Source organism: Ursus americanus, chromosome X (genome assembly GCF_024610735.1).
Source record: "Ursus americanus isolate L20-20 chromosome X, mUrsAme1.1.p, whole genome shotgun sequence".
NCBI lineage: Eukaryota > Metazoa > Chordata > Mammalia > Carnivora > Ursidae > Ursus > Ursus americanus.
This window is the reverse complement of record NC_142164.1, coordinates 105,133,881-105,156,093: the sequence shown is the minus strand read 5'-3', so window position 1 is coordinate 105,156,093 and position 22,213 is coordinate 105,133,881. Positions and strand designations below refer to the sequence as shown.

Below are 22,213 nucleotides of genomic sequence, written 5' to 3'. Positions count from 1 at the left end.
GGGGGTTTTTTTAAGTAAGGAGATAACAAGAATGAGAACTGATAAAGGACTTGAAAATATAGGGTCCTGAAAAAACGTTTGGAAGACCAGGTTGTCTGTGTTACTGAAACTGACTTAAAGTCATCATTAGTGGCCTGCTTTTGTCTGACTTTTAGCCAAGTCCATAAGAATGACAAGGAGAGACCCTCTTGGAAATGAAGTTTTTCTAATTGCTTTGTCTTTCCTTTTCCTAAATCATAATTTGGCAGATGTTTCTTTTTGTGTTACTGCTTTGTTTCCTAACCTGAGGTTTGTTGTAGTTAGAGAAAAAAATTCATCTTTCAGTTCAATATATCGGATTTCCTAAACACATAACTTTATTTTCTACTTGGGATGTTCAGATCATTTGTAAATACAAGGATTAAAAAACCTCCAATAACACAGTGTCCTAATGTTGGTCTCTTGAGAAAGTCTTTTGCCTCAAGAGTTTGTATGCTTCTAAAGAGATTTAGTTGTCAGACCTTATTCTGTTTGGTGTATTTAAAACATTCCCTAGAAACCATAACAATGTGGAGGTATAAAAAAGTTCCAGTAACTTTACTTGAGTCATCTAAACTTTTATAATAAGAGGATTTAACTTCATTTCATCAGAGGAAAACTTTGGCTTTCTTGATATTGTCTGTTTAGTTTCCTTTCCTATGAGACTGAAGCTCAAAAGATTGCTCCAAGTTGTCCAGATCTAGTCGAAAGCCAAAGCATCTTAATCATAATATTGTGTTTCACGATCCTTGCTTACTTAATTTTTGGAAGAAATGGTGGTAGATGGGGAGTTTTAGTAGGATGAAGCCAGGCTGGCTCATGATTTGGTTGTTTGGGGCCAATTAGAGAAGAGGGTTGAATACAACAACTTAAGGATTTTAGTAGTACATGCAGGCAAGATGGATGTTATGACAATCTCTTTTTTTCTTCCTTGAAACAAGAGCAGTGTTTTTCTTGAATTTTTCATAATATCACTAACTCTTAACTTGGCCTTTGTAGAATTTGTTGCATATGAAGGCGATCTTCATGGAAAACTGTGATCCTATACAAATCTTATGTATTAAAAAAAGAAAATATTTGAGATTATAGTAAAATGAAGAAGAACTAGGATACATAGGTAAAAACAATGCAGAGTTGCATAAACTAATGATTCAGGCATGTAGGATCCAGTTTTTATTCAGATGCTACTAATTTTTGATTTGTTACTTAGGTTTTTTATGTTCTTAATTTGACTTAACTTTTTTCTGTGTGAATCAGATTTAAAATTAAGAAATCTGTTGGGATCCGTTTTATTCGGTCTTTAGGCAGTTGCTGAAACTCAAGAAAGAACTGCCGTGGATTTAGAGAAGGTTCTGGAACTTAAAGTAATTACTTTTAAATTTACATACAATGAAATTAGCTTTTTGTAATGCACGTGTCTGTAAGTTTTTTTTTAAAAAGATTTTTTATTCATTTGAGAGAGTGTGTGCGCGTGTGCGCGCGAGAGCACGAGCGAGCGGGGGCAGGGACAGAGGCGGAGGGAGAAGCAGAGTACCCGCTGAGCTGGGAGCCCAACAATGCGGGGCTCCATCCCAGGACACCGGGGCTCATAACCCCAGCTGATGGCAGATGCTTAACTGACTGAGCCACCCAGGCGCCCCTATAAGTTCTGACCAGTACATAGAGTGGTGTAATCACCACTATACTCAAGAAACACAACAGTTCCATCACCCCCCACAGAATTACCTCATGTGGCCCCTTTGTAGTCAACAACTTTCCCCATCCTTAAACACCGTTCTCTGTCCCTGTAGTTTCGCCTTTTTCAGAATGTGAGTAAAACTTGCCTGTGTTGTTCCGTGTATCAGTAGTTCATTCCTTCTTATGGCTGCCTACTGTTCCAGTGTGTATCACAGTTTGTCCATTCACCAGTTGAAGAACATTTGCTTTGTTTACAGTTTTGGGCAGTTATGAATACAGTTACATGCGGGTTTTTGTGTGAGCATTAAGTTTTTATTTCTCTTAGATAAATACGTAGGAGTGGGATTGCTGGGTCATATGTAAGTGTATGTTTAACTTTTTAAGAATCTATCAAACTGGTTTCTAAGGTGGCTCTGCCATTTTGCATTCCCACTAGCAGTGTGCAAGTAATGCAGTTTTTCTACATCCTGGACAGCTTTTAGCTTCTCAGGTTTTGTTTGTTTGTTTGTTTTTGCCATTCTAATGATATATAGTGGTGGTGTATTGTTCGTGGCTTACAGTTTCCTAATTATTAGTGCTGTCGAGCATCTTCTCATGCGCTTACTTTCCATCTTCATATCTTTGGTGAATTGTCTGTTCAGATCTTGTGCTTGCTTTTAAATTGGGTTGTTTCTTTTCTTACTGTTGCAAATTGAGGGCTCTTTATATACAAATCCCTTTTCATATATGTGATTTTCAAATATTTTGTGTCTGTCTATAGCTCGTCTTTTTATTCTCCCGACAGTGTCATTTGCAGAGCAAAATTTTTTAATGGTGATGCAGTCCAATTTCTTTTTTCTTCTATCAATTGTGATTTTGGTATCATGTCTAATAACTCTTTGTCTAGGGGTGCCTGGGTGGCTCAGTTGGGTGGCTCAGTCGGTTAAGCATCTGACTTCGGCTCAGTGTCCATCAGGCTCCCTACTCAGTGGGGAGTCTGCTTCTCCCTCTCCCTCTGTGTTCTCTCTCTCTCTCTCAAATAAATAAATAAAATCTTTTTAAAAAAATAACTCTTTGTCTAACCCTAGGTCACAAGAGTTCCCACTATGTTTTCTTCCACAAGCTTCATAGTTTTAGGTTTTACATTTAGGTCTATGATCCATTTTGAGTTAAGTTTTGTATGAGTTGTGAGGTATGAGTCAAGGTTCATTTTCTCTCTCTTTTTTTTTTCCCTGCAAGTGGATGTCCAGTTGTTGTAGCACATTCTTCAAAAACACTGTCTTTTCCCCTTTGATTGCCTTTAAGGTGCTGAAATTGTTTAATTCAAGAAATTATGCTATACTTTTCCATAATAATTCTGGTTATTTAGTTGTCTGATTATTATTTGTATTTTTATCACCTATTCTAAACTTTCCAGAGAGAATTCTAAATTTTGCAAAGATCTCTCAGAACAGAATTATCATTTGGTTCCTTTCAAATAAAAAAAAATCAATCAGTGCAGTACAGTATTTTAGGGGTACGGAGGTAGAAAATCTGGTTAATCAACTCTTTCCAGTTTGACATTTTGTAAAATATTGCAGTGAGGAGAATACTGGATCTGGTGATGGAAGACAGCAATTCTCCTCTGAGCTCTGCCTAGCCATGTTACCTTGGAAAAGCCACCTCATTTCTTTGGCTTTTGTTTCTCCACAAGAAGGGGGAAAATCAAATCATCTCTAAGACCTATTTCAACTCAGATAGCTTCGATGCTATTAAGTACTGGTAGAACCTCAAAAGGGTGAGAATCCTTGAAGCAGGGGCCAGTCTCTGAGACTTTATGTCTGTCTTTGCTGAAGTACCTATTTGCCTGTCATTCTGAGTGCTGGGAACTCTTTCTGTACTGGTGCAGATTCCATGATACTGGTTAAAGTGGTTGGTAAGAATTTGTATTACAATCAGAATGCTTTCTATTTCGTTTCAACAGCTGGACCAAGCAACTCTCTCCCTAGCTGTGAGGGAAGACTACCTGGATAATACCACAGAAGCCAAGTCTGTAAGTTTTACACATATTCAACACTGTGCCTTGTCAGACTGTTTTTGGGTTCATAAATTGTTCTAAAATCCCTGACTCTTTACTGGAAACAAACAGTGTGACTGTTTGATGACCATGTTGCCAATGCAGGAAGTGGAGGCCTTTGATTCAGTCAGACAAATGGCACTTCCGTTCTTCGGGAAGTCTGGGCATCAAGGCTCAGGGCCTTCCTGATCGAGCTGGGGAGGCAGCACACCTGAATGAAGTAACCAAGAAGTGAGTTTGCAGCCTTTCCTCAGAACTGTAGAGAGCTCACTGTGCATTGCAGAAGTAAAGTGTGGGGATTTGACTGGGTTGACATAGTCAATGGTTCTCAAATTGTATGGGTTAAGAATCATCTGGGAACCTCCTGTTAAATGTCAATTCTTGGGCCACAGCCCACGAGAGGCCTATGTAGGAGACTTGAAGTGGGGCCCAGGAATCTGTTTTCTTAACAGATGCCATGGATTAATGCAAGGTTAATGAGAACCAGATGGGTTCAGTTCCGATAGACTTCTTGGGTTGGCTGGGAAACCTAATAGTTTCATGGAGATTGGAGTAAAGCTGCTTCATTCCTGACACTTTCAATTCATTTTGGAAACATGGTTGATCTTCTGAAGGAGCCTCAGACCCGGGGACCCTTGACTAGGAAGTTCACTGGTTTCTGGGCCAGCCTAAGAATGTAGGAACTTAGACTGGAAAGTGTTGAGTCATAATGGAAGTCCCTGCTCCTTTGCTGATACTAAACCTTATATCTAGAAGGTTCCAGAGGGCAGGAAGCTAGGTAAGATCTTAGGCAACTTGCTGGGTGAGGACACTCATCGAAGAAGGTTGGCATGTTTGTCTTGTTCAAAGTGGATAGAATGAACTTTCGCCAATCTGCGGGTACCCACCTTTCTGTTGGGGTCACCACCCTATCAACAACCAGGCTTGAACCCCCCCCCAATCCTCCACAACCAATCAGTCAAGTCCTGTGGATTCTACTTTCAAAATCTCTGTTCCGTCTGGTCCTTCTTCTCTGTCTTTACTGGCCTAGGTCAGATCCTTGTTAACTCTAGCCTTGACGACAAGTAACCTTTCACTGTTACCTCCTCCCCTTCATTTCATTGCCTCCTTAGCACCACTGGATAAGTTCTCTTCTCAGAGTATAGCTCCCAGCATGCTTTTGCTCACACACTAGGCTCTGAATTCCCAGGGCCTCTCCGTGACATGATCCCAGAGCGCTTTTGCTGCCTCATTAACTTTTGTTTTTCTCCCAACAAAGGCAGCTTGCACACCTCACAGGAGGACTCTTCACTGCTCCCAAACGTGTCTCCTTCAAGTGGTCTGCGCTCATTTCTCCAGGCTGGAATTCTTCTCTACTTTTTGAGTTTCCAAACACTTAGCTGCTTTGTTAAGGAACTGATTTTGGTCTCTCTAATGTTACAGTTAGTAATTACATGTTTATCTCCCTCACTGGATTACACATTGAGACCTGGACTCATGCATTATGAAATTTTTTATCTGTAGCCCCCATAAGCACGGAATGCCTAGCAAGACATCCTATACATGTATTGATTGAATAAATAATTTCTTAAATTGAACTGGGAGTTAGAAAGCATTGTTTCTAGTTAACACTTTTTGCAAAGCTTGCTTACTGATTAACAAATATTTATTAAGGCCCTGCTATATGCCAAGCAGTGTATAGATCTTGCGGTCATAAGCATAGCAAGAAGAGCATATAGAACCAAGACATAAGGAAATCTTAGTCCCATAGCACAACTGTGCGATAATTTAATATATGGTGTATTGATTTCTCACAAATATATCTGAAGGGAGAGGTTACCCTCAACAAGATTCCCACAGTTCCCAGACAGTAAGGTCCCTCTCCATATGAGTAGCCTGAAAATGGGTTTATGAACATGCAGGGAGGAAACTCTGTATTTTCTATTTGCTGGGTTTCTCTTTGTCATTCCTCTCTTCTTTCTTTTCTCCCTGAGTAGTGAGGAGAACTTTGTAAAATCCATACAAAACTGAAGAGACATAGGGCTGCAGTCACTGGTCTTTTATTGCTTAGTATGAAGGTGGGTAAATTGAGCTGGAAGAGAATAAATCAGTTTCTACCAGTCTTCATGGATCATGCCTCCTGCTTCTAGCAACCATTCTTTCCCATTATTTTATTAAAACTTCACTTGCCTGGAAAGAGGAGTCTGACCTTTAACTTTCTATTCTGGGCTCATTTGGTGATATTTCAGGTACCTATAATATCATTGGTTGCCAGAGGATTAGTTCTCTTGATCCTTGGTATCCCTGTCTCTCGTGGAAACAGTACCCCAGTAGCTGCACTCTTCTTTCTCCCAAATTCGTTGGTGGATGGTTGGTCTTGCCTCACACCTGTACCATACTTTGAGTAGAGAATGAAGTTGAAGAGCATTTACTTCCGCCTGCTGTTTTTGCTCTTCTCTGTCCCTGAAACGTACTTTCTGATAGGCTATTGTCTGGTCACTTGCTTCTTTATCTCTTATAGTATCGGGATGCCCTTTACAAGTTCATGGTGGATACGGCTGTACTTTTGGGAGCTAATATCTCCCGAGCGGAGCATGACATGAAGTCAGTGCTTAGATTGGAAATTAAGATAGCTGAGGTAAGTCTTAATGTAAAATCCCTTTCTTTTCTTTTCTTTATTTTAAAAGAAGTACACCATGAGTGAAAATATATATAAACATGGCATCCTGTGGCATTATCCTTTGGGTCCAAGGTAGAACTAATAGCATCTCCTCCGGGAAGTAACAGGAAGAAGAACCATGACAGAAAGAAGAGCTCTTCTTCCCTTCTGCCTCCCTGCCTGAAGCCCAAGGTCCATATGCTGCCCAGCTGTGGCCAGAGAACAGCATCAGGGAGATCCTCTGACTATGGTTTCCTAAGACTTCTGTGTGGTTCCTATAGAAGAATAGTTAGTTAATAAATCCATATTGATTTGGCTTGAATAGAAGGTTATTTTTCATTTAGTTTACTCTTTATACCAGTCCCACTCATTGTCAGTCTGACTAAGATTGGGGCTTTGGGAAGTCTGTCCATCCGTCCTGGATACTGGATATACAGTTTGATGTAGAAAGCGTATAGGACATGCTGGTAAGCATTTTTTAGCTGCCATTCTGTTGCTACCTTGTCCCTAACCCTGCTTTTCATTCTTTTCTTGCCCCACTTAAATGTCATTGTGTCACATGCTGTGTTCTTTATAAGTTACCTTAAGTTCAGTCTCAGGGTAGAGGTCTGAGAACACACTTGAGGGAGAATAATGAGAAGTCCTCACTGGCTCGCTTTGTTCAGAATATAACTTCTTTTGTAGAAGAACCAAAGTATAAAATCCCTGTACATTCTAGGACCAGAGGGAACAAATGTGAAATCTGCTTGTGGGGATATCTTGTAGTGGGGAAAAAATGATACTTTTATCAAGAAAGTCTTGCATATGGGTTGGTAGTCTTTCATAACAGAAGTTGGTAAAAATCCTTAGTTGCATGTGAGTCCAGGTGTTGCTTGGTTTTCTGTTTGGCAAAGTGGTGGTAATGTGTTGAGGTATGGCATAGGGATGATCGATAGGGTCGGGAGGAATTAGTTTCTCTCAGCTGCAGTGATGTACATGCATTCCTCTCTCCAAACTCTTACTTGCAGAGCAGAAAGTTCATTCATGCATGTCACCTTTGAAGACTGTGTGAACACTGCTGCAGATGTTCTGGAGTCAAAGAGTGGGCCTCTAAGCCATGTCTAGAGGCCATCTGGATTCCCTTCCCAAGCAAATAGGAGACCCAGAGCTCTAATTTGGACTGAAGCTCTGATACAGCGGGGGAAGGCCTTGCCCTGAGCCAGGGATTTGGACCAAAAAGGGAACTAAAAACAGCTGGGCTGAGGCAAGACTGGGAATTGTTGAGAGGCTAAATGAAGTGACAAATCCATGGGGTGGGGGGAAGTAGTTGGCAGAGAGCTGAAAACAGCTCTGAGGCCAAAGGGCTTCAGTCCGGGGCTGTGAGCCCTAGTAGAGGGAGGGAGGAGTGTGGACATTCTCCGAGGCGGTGATTCAAATAGAGCCAGGAAGCTGTTTGTAAGATTCATGAACTCTTTCCTGTGGAGGGTGAAGGGGGAGAAGCTGAGGGCACTGAAGCATTTAGAAAAGAGGGGACAGATGTCTGTCACTCAGCCTGGTGTGGTTTTTGTCTTAAAAGAATCTGTGGTGCATGGATTTTTGGCCAGCCGGTAACTCTCACCTCCATCTTTTATACCCCTAGGTCATTCAGAATTAGTGGAACACATAGTACTAGTGAAACTTCTGAAGCTAGAGAGACAAGACAACCTAGCCAAGCACAAATAGGTCCTTGTTAATACAGCCATGGAAGTGTGCATTTAACCAACACCAGCTAGAGAGAAGTGTTCACAAAGGGAGGGCATGTTGATGGAGTGGCCCTTGTGAATGGAACCAAGTAGAGTTTGATTGGAAAGGCTTGACAGAGAAAATGAATCTTGGGCCAAGTCTTGAATCCTAGTTCAAACTAGGAAGTTTAATGCAAGGGATTCAGAGGATGAAAGGCCTTAAAAGCACAGTGTGATTTAGGGGTATGGGGAGCTACTTCCTGTCCATGGAAGTGATTAAGATGGCCCTTGAGGAAGATAATCATTGCTGCTTTTCTTAGATTCAACATAGCTTAGATTTGATGTTGGCACAATGGCCAAGAGCATGAGTATTGGGAATAGAAAGAGTATGAAGAGTCAAGGTTGGAGATGTAGACTTGGAAATATATGTTTGAGTGGTAACTGAACTCATTCCCTGAGCATTGGTGACGGTGGTTGGGGGGGGTGGTCTCCAGGCCAGAGAAAGCAGAGGGAAGAGGGGAGGGGATGTAATGAGCTCTTGACAGAATGATCACAGATGGCAGTGGTATCCAGATAGTCTCTAGTGCTCTTTAGTGAAAATGTGCCCCAAGGGATGAGGGCTGGCCTGTGGTTCATGAGCTATCCAGGTCATTATCTGGATACCACAGGTGAAGGTGAGACGTTTGTCTCAGTTGCCTAATGTCAGTTTGGCTGTCAACCTGAGCCAGTAATCGGCTTTTGTCCATCCACATTAGAGGTGAGGAAGGGATTTGGGAAGTTACTTTTGGACTGAGGGCAGTGTTTCACACTGAACGGGACAGGAAAGATTCTTTTTATTATCTTAATCTTAATTTTGCCTAAAGTGATGTCTTTTTTCCCTCTCTCTCCCAAGTTGAGCACTGCGCCACAATCTTGAAAAGCTTTACGATGCTTGGCAGATGTTTCGGCACATACAGAAAGTAGTCATGCATCAAGAAATGGTTCATTTGAAAAAATAACCAAAGTCTCTTTCCAACAGATAATGATTCCACATGAAAACCGAACCAGTGAGGCCATGTACAACAAAATGAACATTTCCCAGCTGACTGCTATGATTCCCCAGGTTGGTGAAAATGATCTAGGAAATGTTATCTTAGCTGGTCATTTTACAAGCAATTGTACATCATCTGTGTGTGAATTTTTGCCTTTGTAAAACCTACTATCAGTCTTACTGGTTATCATCATGTTTGTCAGTCACCACATAAAATATACCCTGTCTGTGCATTAGGATGCTTTCTCCTGTACGGAACAGAAAACCTTTCCAAGAGTGGCTTAAAAACTTAAAGCCCATTTTCTTACATGACAGAAGTCTAGATGTAGGTGGCTGTTGGTGTTGCTTTTGCTGTTGAACAGTGTTGTCAAAGACCCACGTTTGTTCTTTCCACTCCACTCTCCTTAGGGTGTTGCCTTTTTGACTTCCTGTTTGATGGCTCAGGGTTGTAAGGTGGCTACTGTAGCTCCACATATCACATCTGCCGTCAGCAGGAAGAAAGGGGAAGGGCCAATGATAGTCTTTCACCAGGAAAAAATACCAAAGCCTTTCCATCATATTCCCAGATGTATTCCCTTTATGTCTCAAGTAGGATTGGGGCCAGTGGCCATCCCTGCCTTCTGGGGAGGCTGCAAATGAGTAACTAGTTTTCCATTTCAAAAGTGGATGCAGGCAAGGGAGGAAAAAAAGAGAAATAGGCTGAAAATGATTTTTGGGGTAGCCAATGAAAAACGCCAAGAGAGTGATGCACTGAAGAGGGGAAACATATTACTTTTTGTTGCTCCTATTTCCCCCTGCATAAGTAAAGCTGCCCCAGAGGGGAGACCAGTAGTGTAGCCTGGCCCGGGGCATCTGTGTGTATCCGTGAGTGAATGAGTGCAGTGAGCTGGGGGATGGGGGTGGGGTGTGAGGGCAAGCGTGAGAGGGAGAGAAGTGGGGGGAGGGGAAAGAATGGAGGATGGGGAGCTGAGGAGGGAAGGAGCATGCTGTCCGCCTCCGGTGGGTCTGGGTAGCATGTGACCAGTCGTTTCTTTTCTAGATTTGAGCAGTTACATCTCTAACTATTTGGTCAGAAATTACAGGCAGTGGAGTATGTTCGGCCAGCTCTGTTTCCTTTCCCCTTGCTTGCTGCCCAGCAGATGTTCCCTCACTCTGTGTTTGTCTCTCTCTCCTCAGTTTGACTGGCTGGGCTACATCAAGAAGGTCATCGATGTCAGACTCTACCCCGACCTGAAAGACATTGGCCCCTCAGAGAACGTGGTCGTCCGTGTCCCGCAGTACTTTAAGGATTTGTTTAGGATATTAGGCTCTGAGAGGAAGAAGTAAGAGCTTTCTTGTGTATTTTACTATGACTTTTGTTTTTCCTTTTAAATTATAAGGCCTTCCTTCTCACATCCTTGGAGTACTGTTGTTAAAGAAAGTTACCGCAAAAGAGTCTTAGGGAAAATCGTGGTGCCCTTTGTGACAAACTGGCCAAAATCATCATCTGGTGTCATTTACTTGCTATGATAGCAGCAGATGCACAATGTTTTTGCCCCTTATTTCTGGCCTTTCTCCGTATGTTTCTCTCTGAAAGCTCAGTTGTTTCCTACTTTTAGGAACTAGCCATATAATGATGTTATTTTCTGAGATTTCTATATGAACATCTCTTTTTTTCCAGTTCATTCTTGGTCCTTTGCTGCCTTTTCTTTTTTTCTTCCTGGTTTCTTTTTAGCCAGTAAGTCACTGTTGCAGTATAGTGAAGTACCTGTGTTGGTTAAGAGTAATTTGAGAGCCATAGAAAAATTGCACTGATGAAACAACTTCAGGAACTGTCTGGTTTTTCTTATTTTATATATATTTTTAAAGATTTTATCTATTTATTTGAGAGAGAGAGCGCGCGCAAGCCGGGCAGGGGGTCAGTGGTGAGGAGCAGAGGGAGAGGGACAAGCCGACTTTTTATTTATTTGAGAAAGAGAGTGAGGGAGAGAGAGGGAAAGAAGGAGAGCAGGATCGGAGAGAGCAGGGCAGAGGGAGAAGCAGACTCCCTGCTGAGCAGGGAGCCCCAGTGTGGGGCACAGTCCAGGGACTCCAGGATCATGACCTGAGCCGAACAGCAGACACTCAGCTGACTGAGTCACCCAGGCGCCCCATATTTTTTTTCATATTTTAAAGAATGTTTTAGAATTTGTTGCTTTGATACTTTAGCACTACAGACAAGAATATCCTAAAAATGCCCACGACAGAGAATTTTACATCTTCATGAAGCCATTCAGATTTGACTACAGAAAATGAAGCACAGCAAGGTCAAGCAGCTTTACAAAGGCAGTTTACTAAGCTAGTTGCCTGACCACAATTAAAAATCATATTTTCTTATTTGGACTTAGTCTTGCCGGGAGTTATGTTAAAAAAAAAAAAAGAAAAAAGAAAGGCACCTGCAGAAATCCTGGAAATAAAATTTAGCATCCATCCCTACCTATGGAAACACTTAAACACCTTTGAAGAGCTGCGTTTCCTTTTAAGATGATATTTTATGATAAAAGCAGTATGTGTTCATTGAGGAAAGCATACAGAAAAGGGAGAGAAGAAATAATAAATTTACTTAAAATTCTGCCATTTAGAGATAAGCAGTGATTCTATAAAAATTTTCTAAGTGAAAATTGGATCTAGAGGTAGGTTAGTGGATGTGGGGGGTAGAGCCTTGCTCTTCAAAGTGTGCTCTGTGCCAATATTACACTCTATGGTAACTAACTAGAATTTAAATAAAAAACTGAAAAAAACAAAGTGTGCTCCATGGACCAGTAATGCCAACGGCATCACCTCAGGACCTTGGTAAAAATACTGATTCCAAGGCCCCTCCTCCGTAGAGGCCAAAACAGTAGTTCTGGGGTGAGGCCCTGGAATCTGAATTTTAACAAGCACCCCAGAAGACTCTTTCCGTTAGTGCTTTTGGGGGAATCACTGGGTTTGAAGACTTATTCATGTTAATCACCATTATGGCTACCAGTTACCTTTGATCTTTAAAAAAAAACTGTTGTTCGCACTTTATAGATGAGGAAGCTGAGGTAAAGTGACTTCTGCAGGACATACCTTGAAGAGGGGGTGGAGCTGAGATTCTGAACTCGGTCACCCTCATTTCTACATCCTGTCTCTGGCACACATGTCCCTGTATAGAAAAGGGACCCTTGGTAGATGCTTCACTGCTAGTTTTGGAGATAGTCCGTTCCCTGGCATTTCCAGGGTTACAAAGCCATCCTGGGTTGGTGTCAGCCAACTTGACTGCTTGACTGCTGCTTCCCCTCTTCTGTCATGCCCCCTGCCGGCCTGGCGGTATTAGGCTTTTCTTTCAGAGCGAGTGGCTGTGGGGGCGGTGGTACTACCTCGCTAGCAGGCCGTGGTGCATGGCACAAAATGAGAGCAACGAGACCCCCGCAGGGGTGGCACCAGAGGCTGCACTAGCCCTTGCAGTTCAAGGGAGTAGGTGGCCAGGGCAGGGCCATTTGGAGGCCCAAGCTGGAGGCTGCCTGTGGGGAAAAGGAGTTGGCGTTTAAGGTGGAAAGGGGGTGAAGATGCACTGATGTGCTGGGTCCCTCACATTATGCCTGTCTCTTCCTAACTCCATGTTGAGTGATCCCACGTGAACAGTTTGAAATGGGAATATTCACACCATGGAAATTTACAAATGCTACAAATCAAGTTTTGTGGTTTTTTTTTCTTGGAAAGCCAGTTGTGAAACATTGACTAGCACATCTCTGGTTGAGATATGCTGCAGATGTCCCTCCCTTTCTGTCCTCCCCTCAGCTCACCCCCCACTCCTGACTTGCAGATGCCTCAGACAACCATCTAATTTGGTCTGAGGAGCAAAATGGGAGGAGGGGAGAGGCTGAGGAAGTATGGGATTAGGGAGATTTCGCTTGGGGTCTTCTTCCAGGCAAGGCCTGGCCTCATGGAGATCACCTGCATCAGTACTTTTTTTTTTTTTTTAAAGCAGGCTGGCTGAAAGCAAACCCTCGGAGATTTTTCCAAGCCTCTGTGATCTTTTCTGTCTTCAGTTTTATTTTAATATAAAGCAAGCACACTGTCCATTAAAGTGAGAGGATTCTCGTTGCACATATGCTCCTAGAGGCTTACCTGGAAAATGTGCTGTTATGTGGACCTCTTACAGGGCTTAGTGCTGCTGAGGGTGATCTGGGGCCTTGTTGTTCAGAGTATGACCCATGGAGACCAGTATAGGCCTGGCCTGAGAGCTTGTTAGAAATGCAGAAATCAGGCCCCGCTCCAGACCTACTTAATCATAATCTGTAATTTGAAGGATCCTCGGGGGGTTCGTATACACACTAAAGTTTAAGAAGCACTGATCTGGGGGCGCCTGGGTGGCACAGAGGTTAAGCGTCTGCCTTCGGCTCAGGGCGTGATCCTGGTGTTGTGGGATCGGGTCCCACATCAGGCTCCTCTGCTACAAGCCTGCTTCTTCGTCCCCCACTCCCCCTGCTTGTGTTCCCTCTCTCGCTGGCTGTCTCTATCTCTGTCAAATAAATAAATAAAATCTTTAAAAAAAAAAAAAGAAGCACTGATCTGCGATTTGGAAATTCCTAGTTTAGCTTTGTGTGCAGAAAGAGAAGATAGAGCTTTCCTAGACCAGCGGTTCTCAAACCTGACAAGCGTCAGCACTCCATGAAGGGCTTGTTAAAATAGCCTGCTGGGTCCCATCCCACAGTTCTGATTGATGAGATCGGGGTGAGGCCTAGGAATTTTCTAATTTTCTAACAAGTTCTCAGGCGATGCTGAAGCTGCTGGTCCGGGATACACTTTGGGAAGCACTGCCTTAGGTGTACCTTTGAGCAGTCTCTAGGATTTAGGAAGATCTCTTTGGCTTTGAAAACCTTTGAGAAGAACCTGTTTGGCTTTCCTCAGTAGTTTTTTTTTTTTTTTAAGATTTTATTTATTTATTTGACAGAGAGACAGCCAGCAAGAGAGGGAACACAAGCAGGGGGAGCAGGAGAGGATGAAGTAGGCTCCCACCAGAGCAGGGAGCCCGATGCGGGACTTGATCCCAGGGCCCTGGGATCATGACCTGAGCCGAAGGCAGGCACTTAACGACTGAGCCACCCAGGGCCCCTTTCCTCAGTAGTTTGACTTAGAGGAGCCTATGCAAGCTCTGGGATCTGAAGACCAGATGTTAGTTCTGGATTTGCCACATACTTGCAAGTCCCTTGAACTCTGACCTTTGTTTTCTTCATCTGATAATGAGAATAATAATAACCATCCCATCACATTGTCATGAGGATCAGAAAAGGCACTTAATGAGCTCTTGAATGCAAACAAATGGAAGCTGTCACTAATTGACAAGGGGCAGCAAGGACGTCTTTAAAAAAAAAAAAAAATCTTCCCAGTCAGAGGCTTTGGGAAATGATTTCATGTTGCTCTTTTAATTGTGGGTTCTCTCCCGAGATGTTTTGCTTTCCTCTGCTTTATTTATTGCCATTTGGGGAAATTACCATACTGCTGAAAATGCTTTTTGGAAAAAAGAAGATATTATGTGTTATTTTCAAGGACTGTTGCTGAATAGGATTTTTGTTTTGGTTTTTGATATATCTGAGCATGAAGTGGCAGTGATTCACTCATTACGGTCAGATCTGTTTCTGGCGTGGTAATATTAGCACTCCAAAGCTGGGCTCCCCAGCGTTCTGTCTGTATATTTATAACCCACTGGAGCAGCTCATCAGTGCCATTGTCTTGAGGTGCGAGCTTCCCTGCGTGCCCTCTTCCGGCTCTCAGAGGGCTTGTTCTACTATCGTCTTAGTAATGCCTTGCCCATGATGGCCTCACACACTATTCTTTCTTTGTATCTGCAGATTTCTGCAAAGCGTTTGGGGTCTTTTGACTGGCCAGAAAATCTTTGCTGAATTAGAGGCATTATAATTTATCACCATGTAGCATGGGGAAAAGCACAGAGCCTTTAGAGTTAGACCCACTTCCATCTGGTCTAGCCTCCATCGCTTATTACACTGGTTCTCCAACTTGTTTGCACATTGGACTTAGCTGAGGGAAATTTAAAAGCAGTATTTATGCTGGATCCCACCCTAGAGATTCTGATGTGATTGCTGTGGAGTGGCCTGGGCATTTATCTGGACTTTTTAAAGTCCTCAAGTGATCCTACCAAGTTGAGATGCACTGACTACGTGGTCATGAGGAGTTACTTAATGGTTCTGGGTCTCAAGTTTCTTTATATGTGAGACTGGCCAGTAACACCTCTCCTGTAGTGGGGGTGCCCACACTTTTCCGACCCCAGTGCACTTGCACCACCTTGCCTCTTCCATCAACCACCACCAACCACCACCATCAGCCCCATCCTAACAACTTCCCCAGGGAGTCTGGCTTATCCCTGTGCCCTTGAGGGAATACCTTTTGAACTCCTGGAAGCGTATCTGCTGGCCATGGACCATGTTCTAATGTGCACCTGTGCCTCCACCACAGCTCTCTAACCTAAGAAGCCATATTTTATGGTTGAAGAACATACAGACCTTGCGTTAAGGTCAGGCTCACCTCCTCTGACTCTCTAGACACTGGGCCCTGATAGCTACCTGCATTGTTTTCTCTGTGGCTGAACTTTCTGCCTATCTCTGTGGGTGATGACCCTGCTCACCATCTTCTCCAATACATAAGCTATTCCTTTTTTTTTTTTTTTTAAGATTTTATTTGTTTGTCAGAGAGGGAAAGAGAGAGAGCGCAAGCAGGGGGAGCAGCGGGCAGAGGGAGAAGCAGGCTTCCTGCTGAGCTAGGAGCCCGTTGCAGGACTCGATCCCAGGACCCTGGGATCATGACCTGAGCTGAAGGCAGATGCTTAACCAACTGAGCCACCGAGGTGTTCCCTACATAAGCCATTCCTAATTAGCTTGTCCAGAGTTTATATTCCTGACTCACACCCCTAAGCTTTCCATTCTTTAGGCCTAGCTCCATCCCTGTTCCTCTCATGAGACTGAATCTTATCCCTCAGTCTGGGGTATGTGCTCTTTCTGGTGAAGTGTCTGGCATGTGCTTTTGGGTGCTAGGGTCCACCAAGTCGTTATTTACACACTTACCTTATTTTCCCTGCTCAGCTCAAAGCTCCAGGAGATCAAGGACTTTATCTTTCTCACCTTTCCATCTCCCTGGCACCTAGAACTAGTAGCACGTATCCGTGTGGTCAGGATGTGCTGAATGAGTGAAAGAAAGTACTTACAATATACATCCTTTCATGTACTTAAAATGTATTTCTTCAAGTAAAAAACCCAATTATATGAGCAAGTGGAAACCTGAAGTTCTGTGCGCCCCAACAAGACTGTAAGCTCTCTGAACGTAGGTGCTGGACTCCTATTTCTTTACAGTACTTAGGGCATCTGTAATGATGGTTGGCCAACAGGAAGTGCTCAGTGAGCACTTCTTGCTCAAGAGTAGAAATGTGAACTGAGAAGATCCAAAGAAATGACCTACAACTACATATTTATTATAGTAGCGTGAAAAGAGGACTGGACTTCACTGCTGAGTGGTGGTTTCTGAGGGGAAGTGTGCGTACCTCAGCATGGTCCACTGGGTCTGAGAAGAAAATTATAGAATTTTTATATATCTTTATTTTTTTCCACTGAAAAGAGAATTAGGCTTGGTCGAGTCCTATATAGATGGTCACAGACCCTTCATTTGATCTGTATGGCACACATGGAGCGGGGGCACTGTCACCCTCACTGGTTTGTTTTAAATTGGTACATTGAGAAAAATAATCTTAAGGCATTTACTATATACCTGTAGATTAATGAATTGTATTAAGTGGCTTAACCCCCACAGAATAGACAAGTGGCTTAAAAAATTATTGTAGAGAGGCGCCTGGGTGGCTCAGTCGTTAAGCGTCTGCCTTCGGCTCAGGGCGTGATCCCGGCGTTATGGGATCGAGCCCCATGTCAGGCTCCTCCGCTATGAGCCTGCTTCTTCCTCTCCCACTCCCCCTGCTTGTGTTCCCTCTCTCGCTGGCTGTCTCTATCTCTGTCAAGTAAATAAATAAAACCTTTAAAAAAATTATTGTAGAGAAACAGAAATTGAAGCTATTACTAATAATGTAAGAACAAAGTGAACATCAGGAAAATGGCAGAAGTGAGCCTTCTGCCAGTCTAGTATGCTATCTTGGTTAGCCAGATTTCAAGGTAAAAAACAATGGTGTTCTAACCAGATCTGACAAGGATATGTTCAAAATGTTTTGAAAGAGTTAGGAGCATTCTATGAAATGTGGATTTGTATCCACCGTTACTGTTGTAGTAACCCAGTCCTATGTGGATAATGTGTCTTGAAGAATTAACTAATAGTGTTTGAACTTTTGAAAATATCTTTATTTCATTTTATCTTTTGAAACTCCTCTTTCTGTATTTGTTAAAAGCATTCCTAATATGTTAGTACATTAGTAGATCTCTGTATAAGTTAAAATAGCTGTATGAATACTGGGTGAATATACTGGAATGTATTTAATTGCTGAGAGTGCACATCCACTGGGTTAGAGTGCCATGCAAATGAGAGTTGGTTGTTCTTAATGGGCCAGATACCATCATCATGTCACATGGATCTTACATGGCTGAATGACCCAAGAGCCATCTCAGGAATGTGTGTTATTAGTCACCATGGTAATGGCACAACTGGGAGGAGATGGGTCATTAAAAATTCATCACCGCTATTGAGTTAGAAATTAGATCACACATCCTTCTGAGGTCAGAGCATCTTTTGCTTATAGAAAAAGGCAACAATTAACAAAATGTAATGGATTTTTAAAAATATCCATTAAGGGCACTACATGGGTATATGGGCTTACTCATATGTTTGGAAGTTAATGACAACAAATCTGGAATTTACTCTTTATTAAGGGTTTTGTTAGGTTTATTTTAACCTCACGGTAAACCTATAAGGTAGGGATCATCCTCGTTGTATGACAAGAAAAGATAAAATCAGCAAGCTTAAGTGACAAGCTCACGCTCATGTAAGTATAGAACCAAGATGCAAATCTAGATAATTGATATTGGCCAGTATATTGCTGTTTGTTCCCAAAAGTAAGAATTCATTTGCATTTTATGATGTCACGTAATAATTGCCAGGTATGGACAGTTTCTAGACATAAAGAGCTAGGCAGCAGTGGATTCCATGCCCTGAGAGGGAAAGCAAAATGTTGATGCTGAGGCCTCGGGCTGGAATCTTCATTTCATCTCTCTGTATTAAGTGGTGAAAAGCAAACCAGTTTTGGTTGAGCTTATTGACATTGTATCATCTTATGTCATTTCTCAAGTGCAAGTTCTACAGTTTTGTATGAGCAAGAGGTCCCTGCATGGAACTTGGCCAGCAGTTTTCCCCAAGGTGTTCTGCAGAGTATCAGGTATCAACCTAATTGTAATAAATGTGCATTTCTCTCTGGTGACAGGACCATTGCCAACTATTTGGTGTGGAGGATGGTTTATTCCAGAATTCCAAACCTTAGCCGGCGCTTTCAGTATAGGTGGCTCGAATTCTCGCGGGTAAGTTTGAAGACGATTGCAGTGTTACATTACTGGATAACTTTACATGCCGGCACAGTCTGTATATTAACTAATCCAATAAGAATCATCTTTAGGGGTGGGACAGAGGGAGTTTTGCAGCCCAAACTCTACTTTATTTATTTATTTATTTATTTATTTATTTATTTATATCAAGTGAAACCTTATGTACTGTAAACTACACTCAAGCTATACTTTGACGAGGCCATATAAAGATATTTGGGGCAATATTTGGGACTATCATATTGTTTTCACTCCCTCTTATCAACTTATTCCCGTTTACCCCAATGGTTTTAATTGGGTCACTGTAATTACAGTTTTAATGTATCTTAGTAATCTATTTTTTCTTAAAGATTTTATTTATTTATATGACAGAGAGAGAGACAGCCAGCGAGAGAGGGAACACAAGCAGGGGGAGTGGGAGAGGAAGAAGCAGGCTTCCAGCGGAGGAGCCCGATGTGGGACTCGATCTCAGGACTCTGGGATCACGCCCTGAGCCGAAGGCAGACACTTAACGACTGAGCCAACCAGGCCCCCCCTTAGTGATCTATTTTTGTAACTCTTTTTCATTTTCAGTTTTCTAAATATTAAAAATATGCATAGGGGCGCCTGGGTGGCACAGCGGTTAAGCGTCTGCCTTCGGCTCAGGGCGTGATCCTGGCGTTCTGGGATCGAGCCCCACATCGGGCTTCTCCGCTATGAGCCTGCTTCTTCCTCTCCCACTCCCCCTGCTTGTGTTCCCTCTCTCGCTGGCTGTCTCTATCTCTGTCAAGTAAATAAATAAATAAATCTTTAAAAAAAATAAAAAAATAAAAATATGCATAATATACATTTTAGATGGTAAAGTTTCATCTTTAATTTAAGGATAGAATTTTGTCTTTAACTTTATCTTGACTTTCATTCAGTCTTTGAGTTTATCCCAATTCTGCTAGACTGAAGAGGCCTAAATTTAGTCTCCCCGGGGAACCTGGCTCAATTATTGCCTGAAACACTTTGCTTCTTTCCCCCTCACCTGGTTCTTTGATTTTTACTTCACTCCCTCATTCACACAGGTGTTATTTTGCCTTTGTTTCACAAGCTTTTGTCTGAGTAATTTTCCCATTAATAAGGGCCTAATGATTATCTGGGTTTTTTTTTTTCATTTTAAATATTTTGTGACTTTTAAAAGGTATTTTAAATTTATTTTTCTCTCAATTAGAAGTGAATGACAAATTTTATAACAGTGCTTTTATTTAACAGTTGTTTCAGTTATTAGAGAAACAGGTGAGTACAGGAGTTTTTGGTGGGTCATTACTATGGAGCAGTAAGAGTTATTTTGGATACATTTTGGCTCTCAAAGTCACTGGATTATTGAGTTTTATAGAGAACACTATAAAGCAGCTATATTTATTGAGGTCATATCAAAGGGTTAGGTTACAAAATAAGTGGATTATATATATATATATAAACACATACATATAGCATGTATATATATGTATGTACATATATAAGTATATATTTATATTTACATATATGTATGTGTATTTTTAACTCCTGCGGATCACATAAAAGATAGTACCCAGCTGCTTTTCAGCCCTACTGTGAAGAGAATAAGAGAGAATGGTGTAAGAAGTAGTGTGTGAAAATTGGAGAGTTAGGTATGAGGGGATGTTTCTTGAGTGTAAAGTGCTAAATATAACATTGAATTGCCAAAGATAGCTGTAGGATCTCTTTCCCTAGAGATTTAAAAAATACATTGATTCCTTCTGTCTGTGAGGGGTTGTGTTGCCAGAAAGCAGGGGAAGGAAGAAGAGATGAATCTCAGCATTAACCCCGTGTGTGCTGTGCCAGCAGCCTGGGTCTACTGTGGTGCACGTGGCGCCTTCACTGTGCTCAGCGCCTCCCTGCCTTGCTGCTTGCCTTTGGTTTGCATTTTGAGCGCTGAACTTCCATCCTCCAAGGGCATTTTAAACACTGTTTATTTCTTTGCTTTCATCACAAGAATAAACCTTTGAGCCTTCCAAGTCCTGCTTTGGAACCTTACTTGTTTGTAAATGTTTTCTTGTAATGGCTTAATTGGGACAGATGGGAAAAACATTTTCATCCATTTTTTACTTGGTTATGGGTGTGTCCTTTGCTACGATATGACGTAAATATTCTTCTTGGTTGTTCATGGTGGGCCATGTTGTCTTTGAACTTGTGAATGTACTACCCAGAGCAAGGAAACCCTCTTCGGGCAGCAACTTTGATTACCCATTGATACTAGACCTTTCCTAGTGAAACTTTAGTTCCCAATGGATATTAAATGCTATCTAGACACTTGTATGGGACAGCATCCACACATTTCCCTGCTAACTGCAGAAAAGCTGTGCCATTGTCCTAATCCTTCATTTAATGGAGAAAATTGAAAGGAAACGATAAATATATTATTTTCTGCCATCAGAATATTCTCATTCAGTTTTAAGTCTAACTAGGAAGAATCAGAATTTATTTCTTCATCTGATTTCACTGTCAACTCTACCATTGGACACATGTATATGGGTTGGGGTGTGCCATGTTTTGTAGCCTGTTTTCTCCAGGTGGTGTGATTTTTTTTTTCAGCTATAGGTTTTATCCAAGTAAACCTCAATCTGGATCAATTATCTCCCACAGGTAATTCAGGGGACTACAACTTTGTTGCCTCAATGGGACAAATGTGTAAACTTTATCGAAAGTGCCCTCCCTTATGTTGTTGGGAAAATGTTTGTGGATGTGCACTTCCAGGAAGACAAGAAGGAGATGGTAAGTGCTGCTCCCCAGCTGGTAAGAGCCATGGCAGTCCACCAGGTCAGCCCTCCAGCTCTTGAAGCAATGAACCTAGCTAGATAATAGTTCAGCTTCAGAGAGGAATTCCTGCAGTACGATATTAACTACAAACTCAAACCTAGAATACAGTTGTGAAAATTAAGACAAGTGGAAATGAGAAAAGAAGCGTGAAATCATGTCACCCAGAGTCTGACTTTCTCCTGTAGAAGTTCATTGTGTAAAGTCAATGCTTAGGAACAAAGAAGGCCTAGGGCCTAGATAATTTAATGATTAGTTATTAGACTGTTGTAATTACAAAAGAGAGAGGTTTTCTAGTCGGGCTTCTTTGTTTTAGAGATGAGGAAGTTAGAGACCCAGAGATGGAGAGATTTGTAATATATTTAACAACTATTAAGTGGTTTAGAAATAGAAATAAAATGCAGGGTTTTTTTCTACTTGTCTTATGCTGTTTTCTGGAAACTTCAGAAGTGTGACATTTATTTCAGAGACAATACTGTGTGTCTATTTTTTGTTGTTAACCTAAAAAGAAATCCTTTTATTTTGGAAATTCCTAAGCATATACAAAAATGGAATGAGCAGTATAATGAGCTTTCCTGTACCTCTGATCTGTGGTAATTTGTAGTTGCCGTAATGGCATTAATGGCCCAGCCAGATCTATCTGCTAATAAAACATGAGGTTTAGTTTCATTCATTTACTCAACAAATACTTGTTGGACACCCATTATATGTCAGGTACTGTTCTAGGCACAGAAAAAAGATCCCTGACCTCTCTGAGTTGACATTCTAATGGGTGGGGAGACAGACGAGTAT

At 41.9% G+C, this 22,213-nt stretch overlaps 1 protein-coding gene across 4 annotated transcripts in view; it reads left to right on the top strand.

The window, feature by feature from the left end:
- Window positions 1–22,213, top strand: part of PHEX (phosphate regulating endopeptidase X-linked) — a 199,530-nt gene that overhangs the window by 44,659 nt on the left and 132,658 nt on the right. For 2 of the 4 annotated variants that reach the window (XM_087860387.1, XM_087860391.1), the window contains 6 exons: window positions 3,638–3,706; window positions 6,231–6,347; window positions 9,087–9,170; window positions 10,275–10,420; window positions 18,508–18,601; window positions 21,251–21,379. In XM_087860387.1, the coding sequence (XP_087716513.1) occupies window positions 3,638–3,706; window positions 6,231–6,347; window positions 9,087–9,170; window positions 10,275–10,420; window positions 18,508–18,601; window positions 21,251–21,379 (639 nt within the window). The remainder of the gene's footprint in view (window positions 1–3,637; window positions 3,707–6,230; window positions 6,348–9,086; window positions 9,171–10,274; window positions 10,421–18,507; window positions 18,602–21,250; window positions 21,380–22,213) is intronic. The other 2 variants (XM_087860390.1, XM_087860389.1) reach the window with 2 other exon arrangements.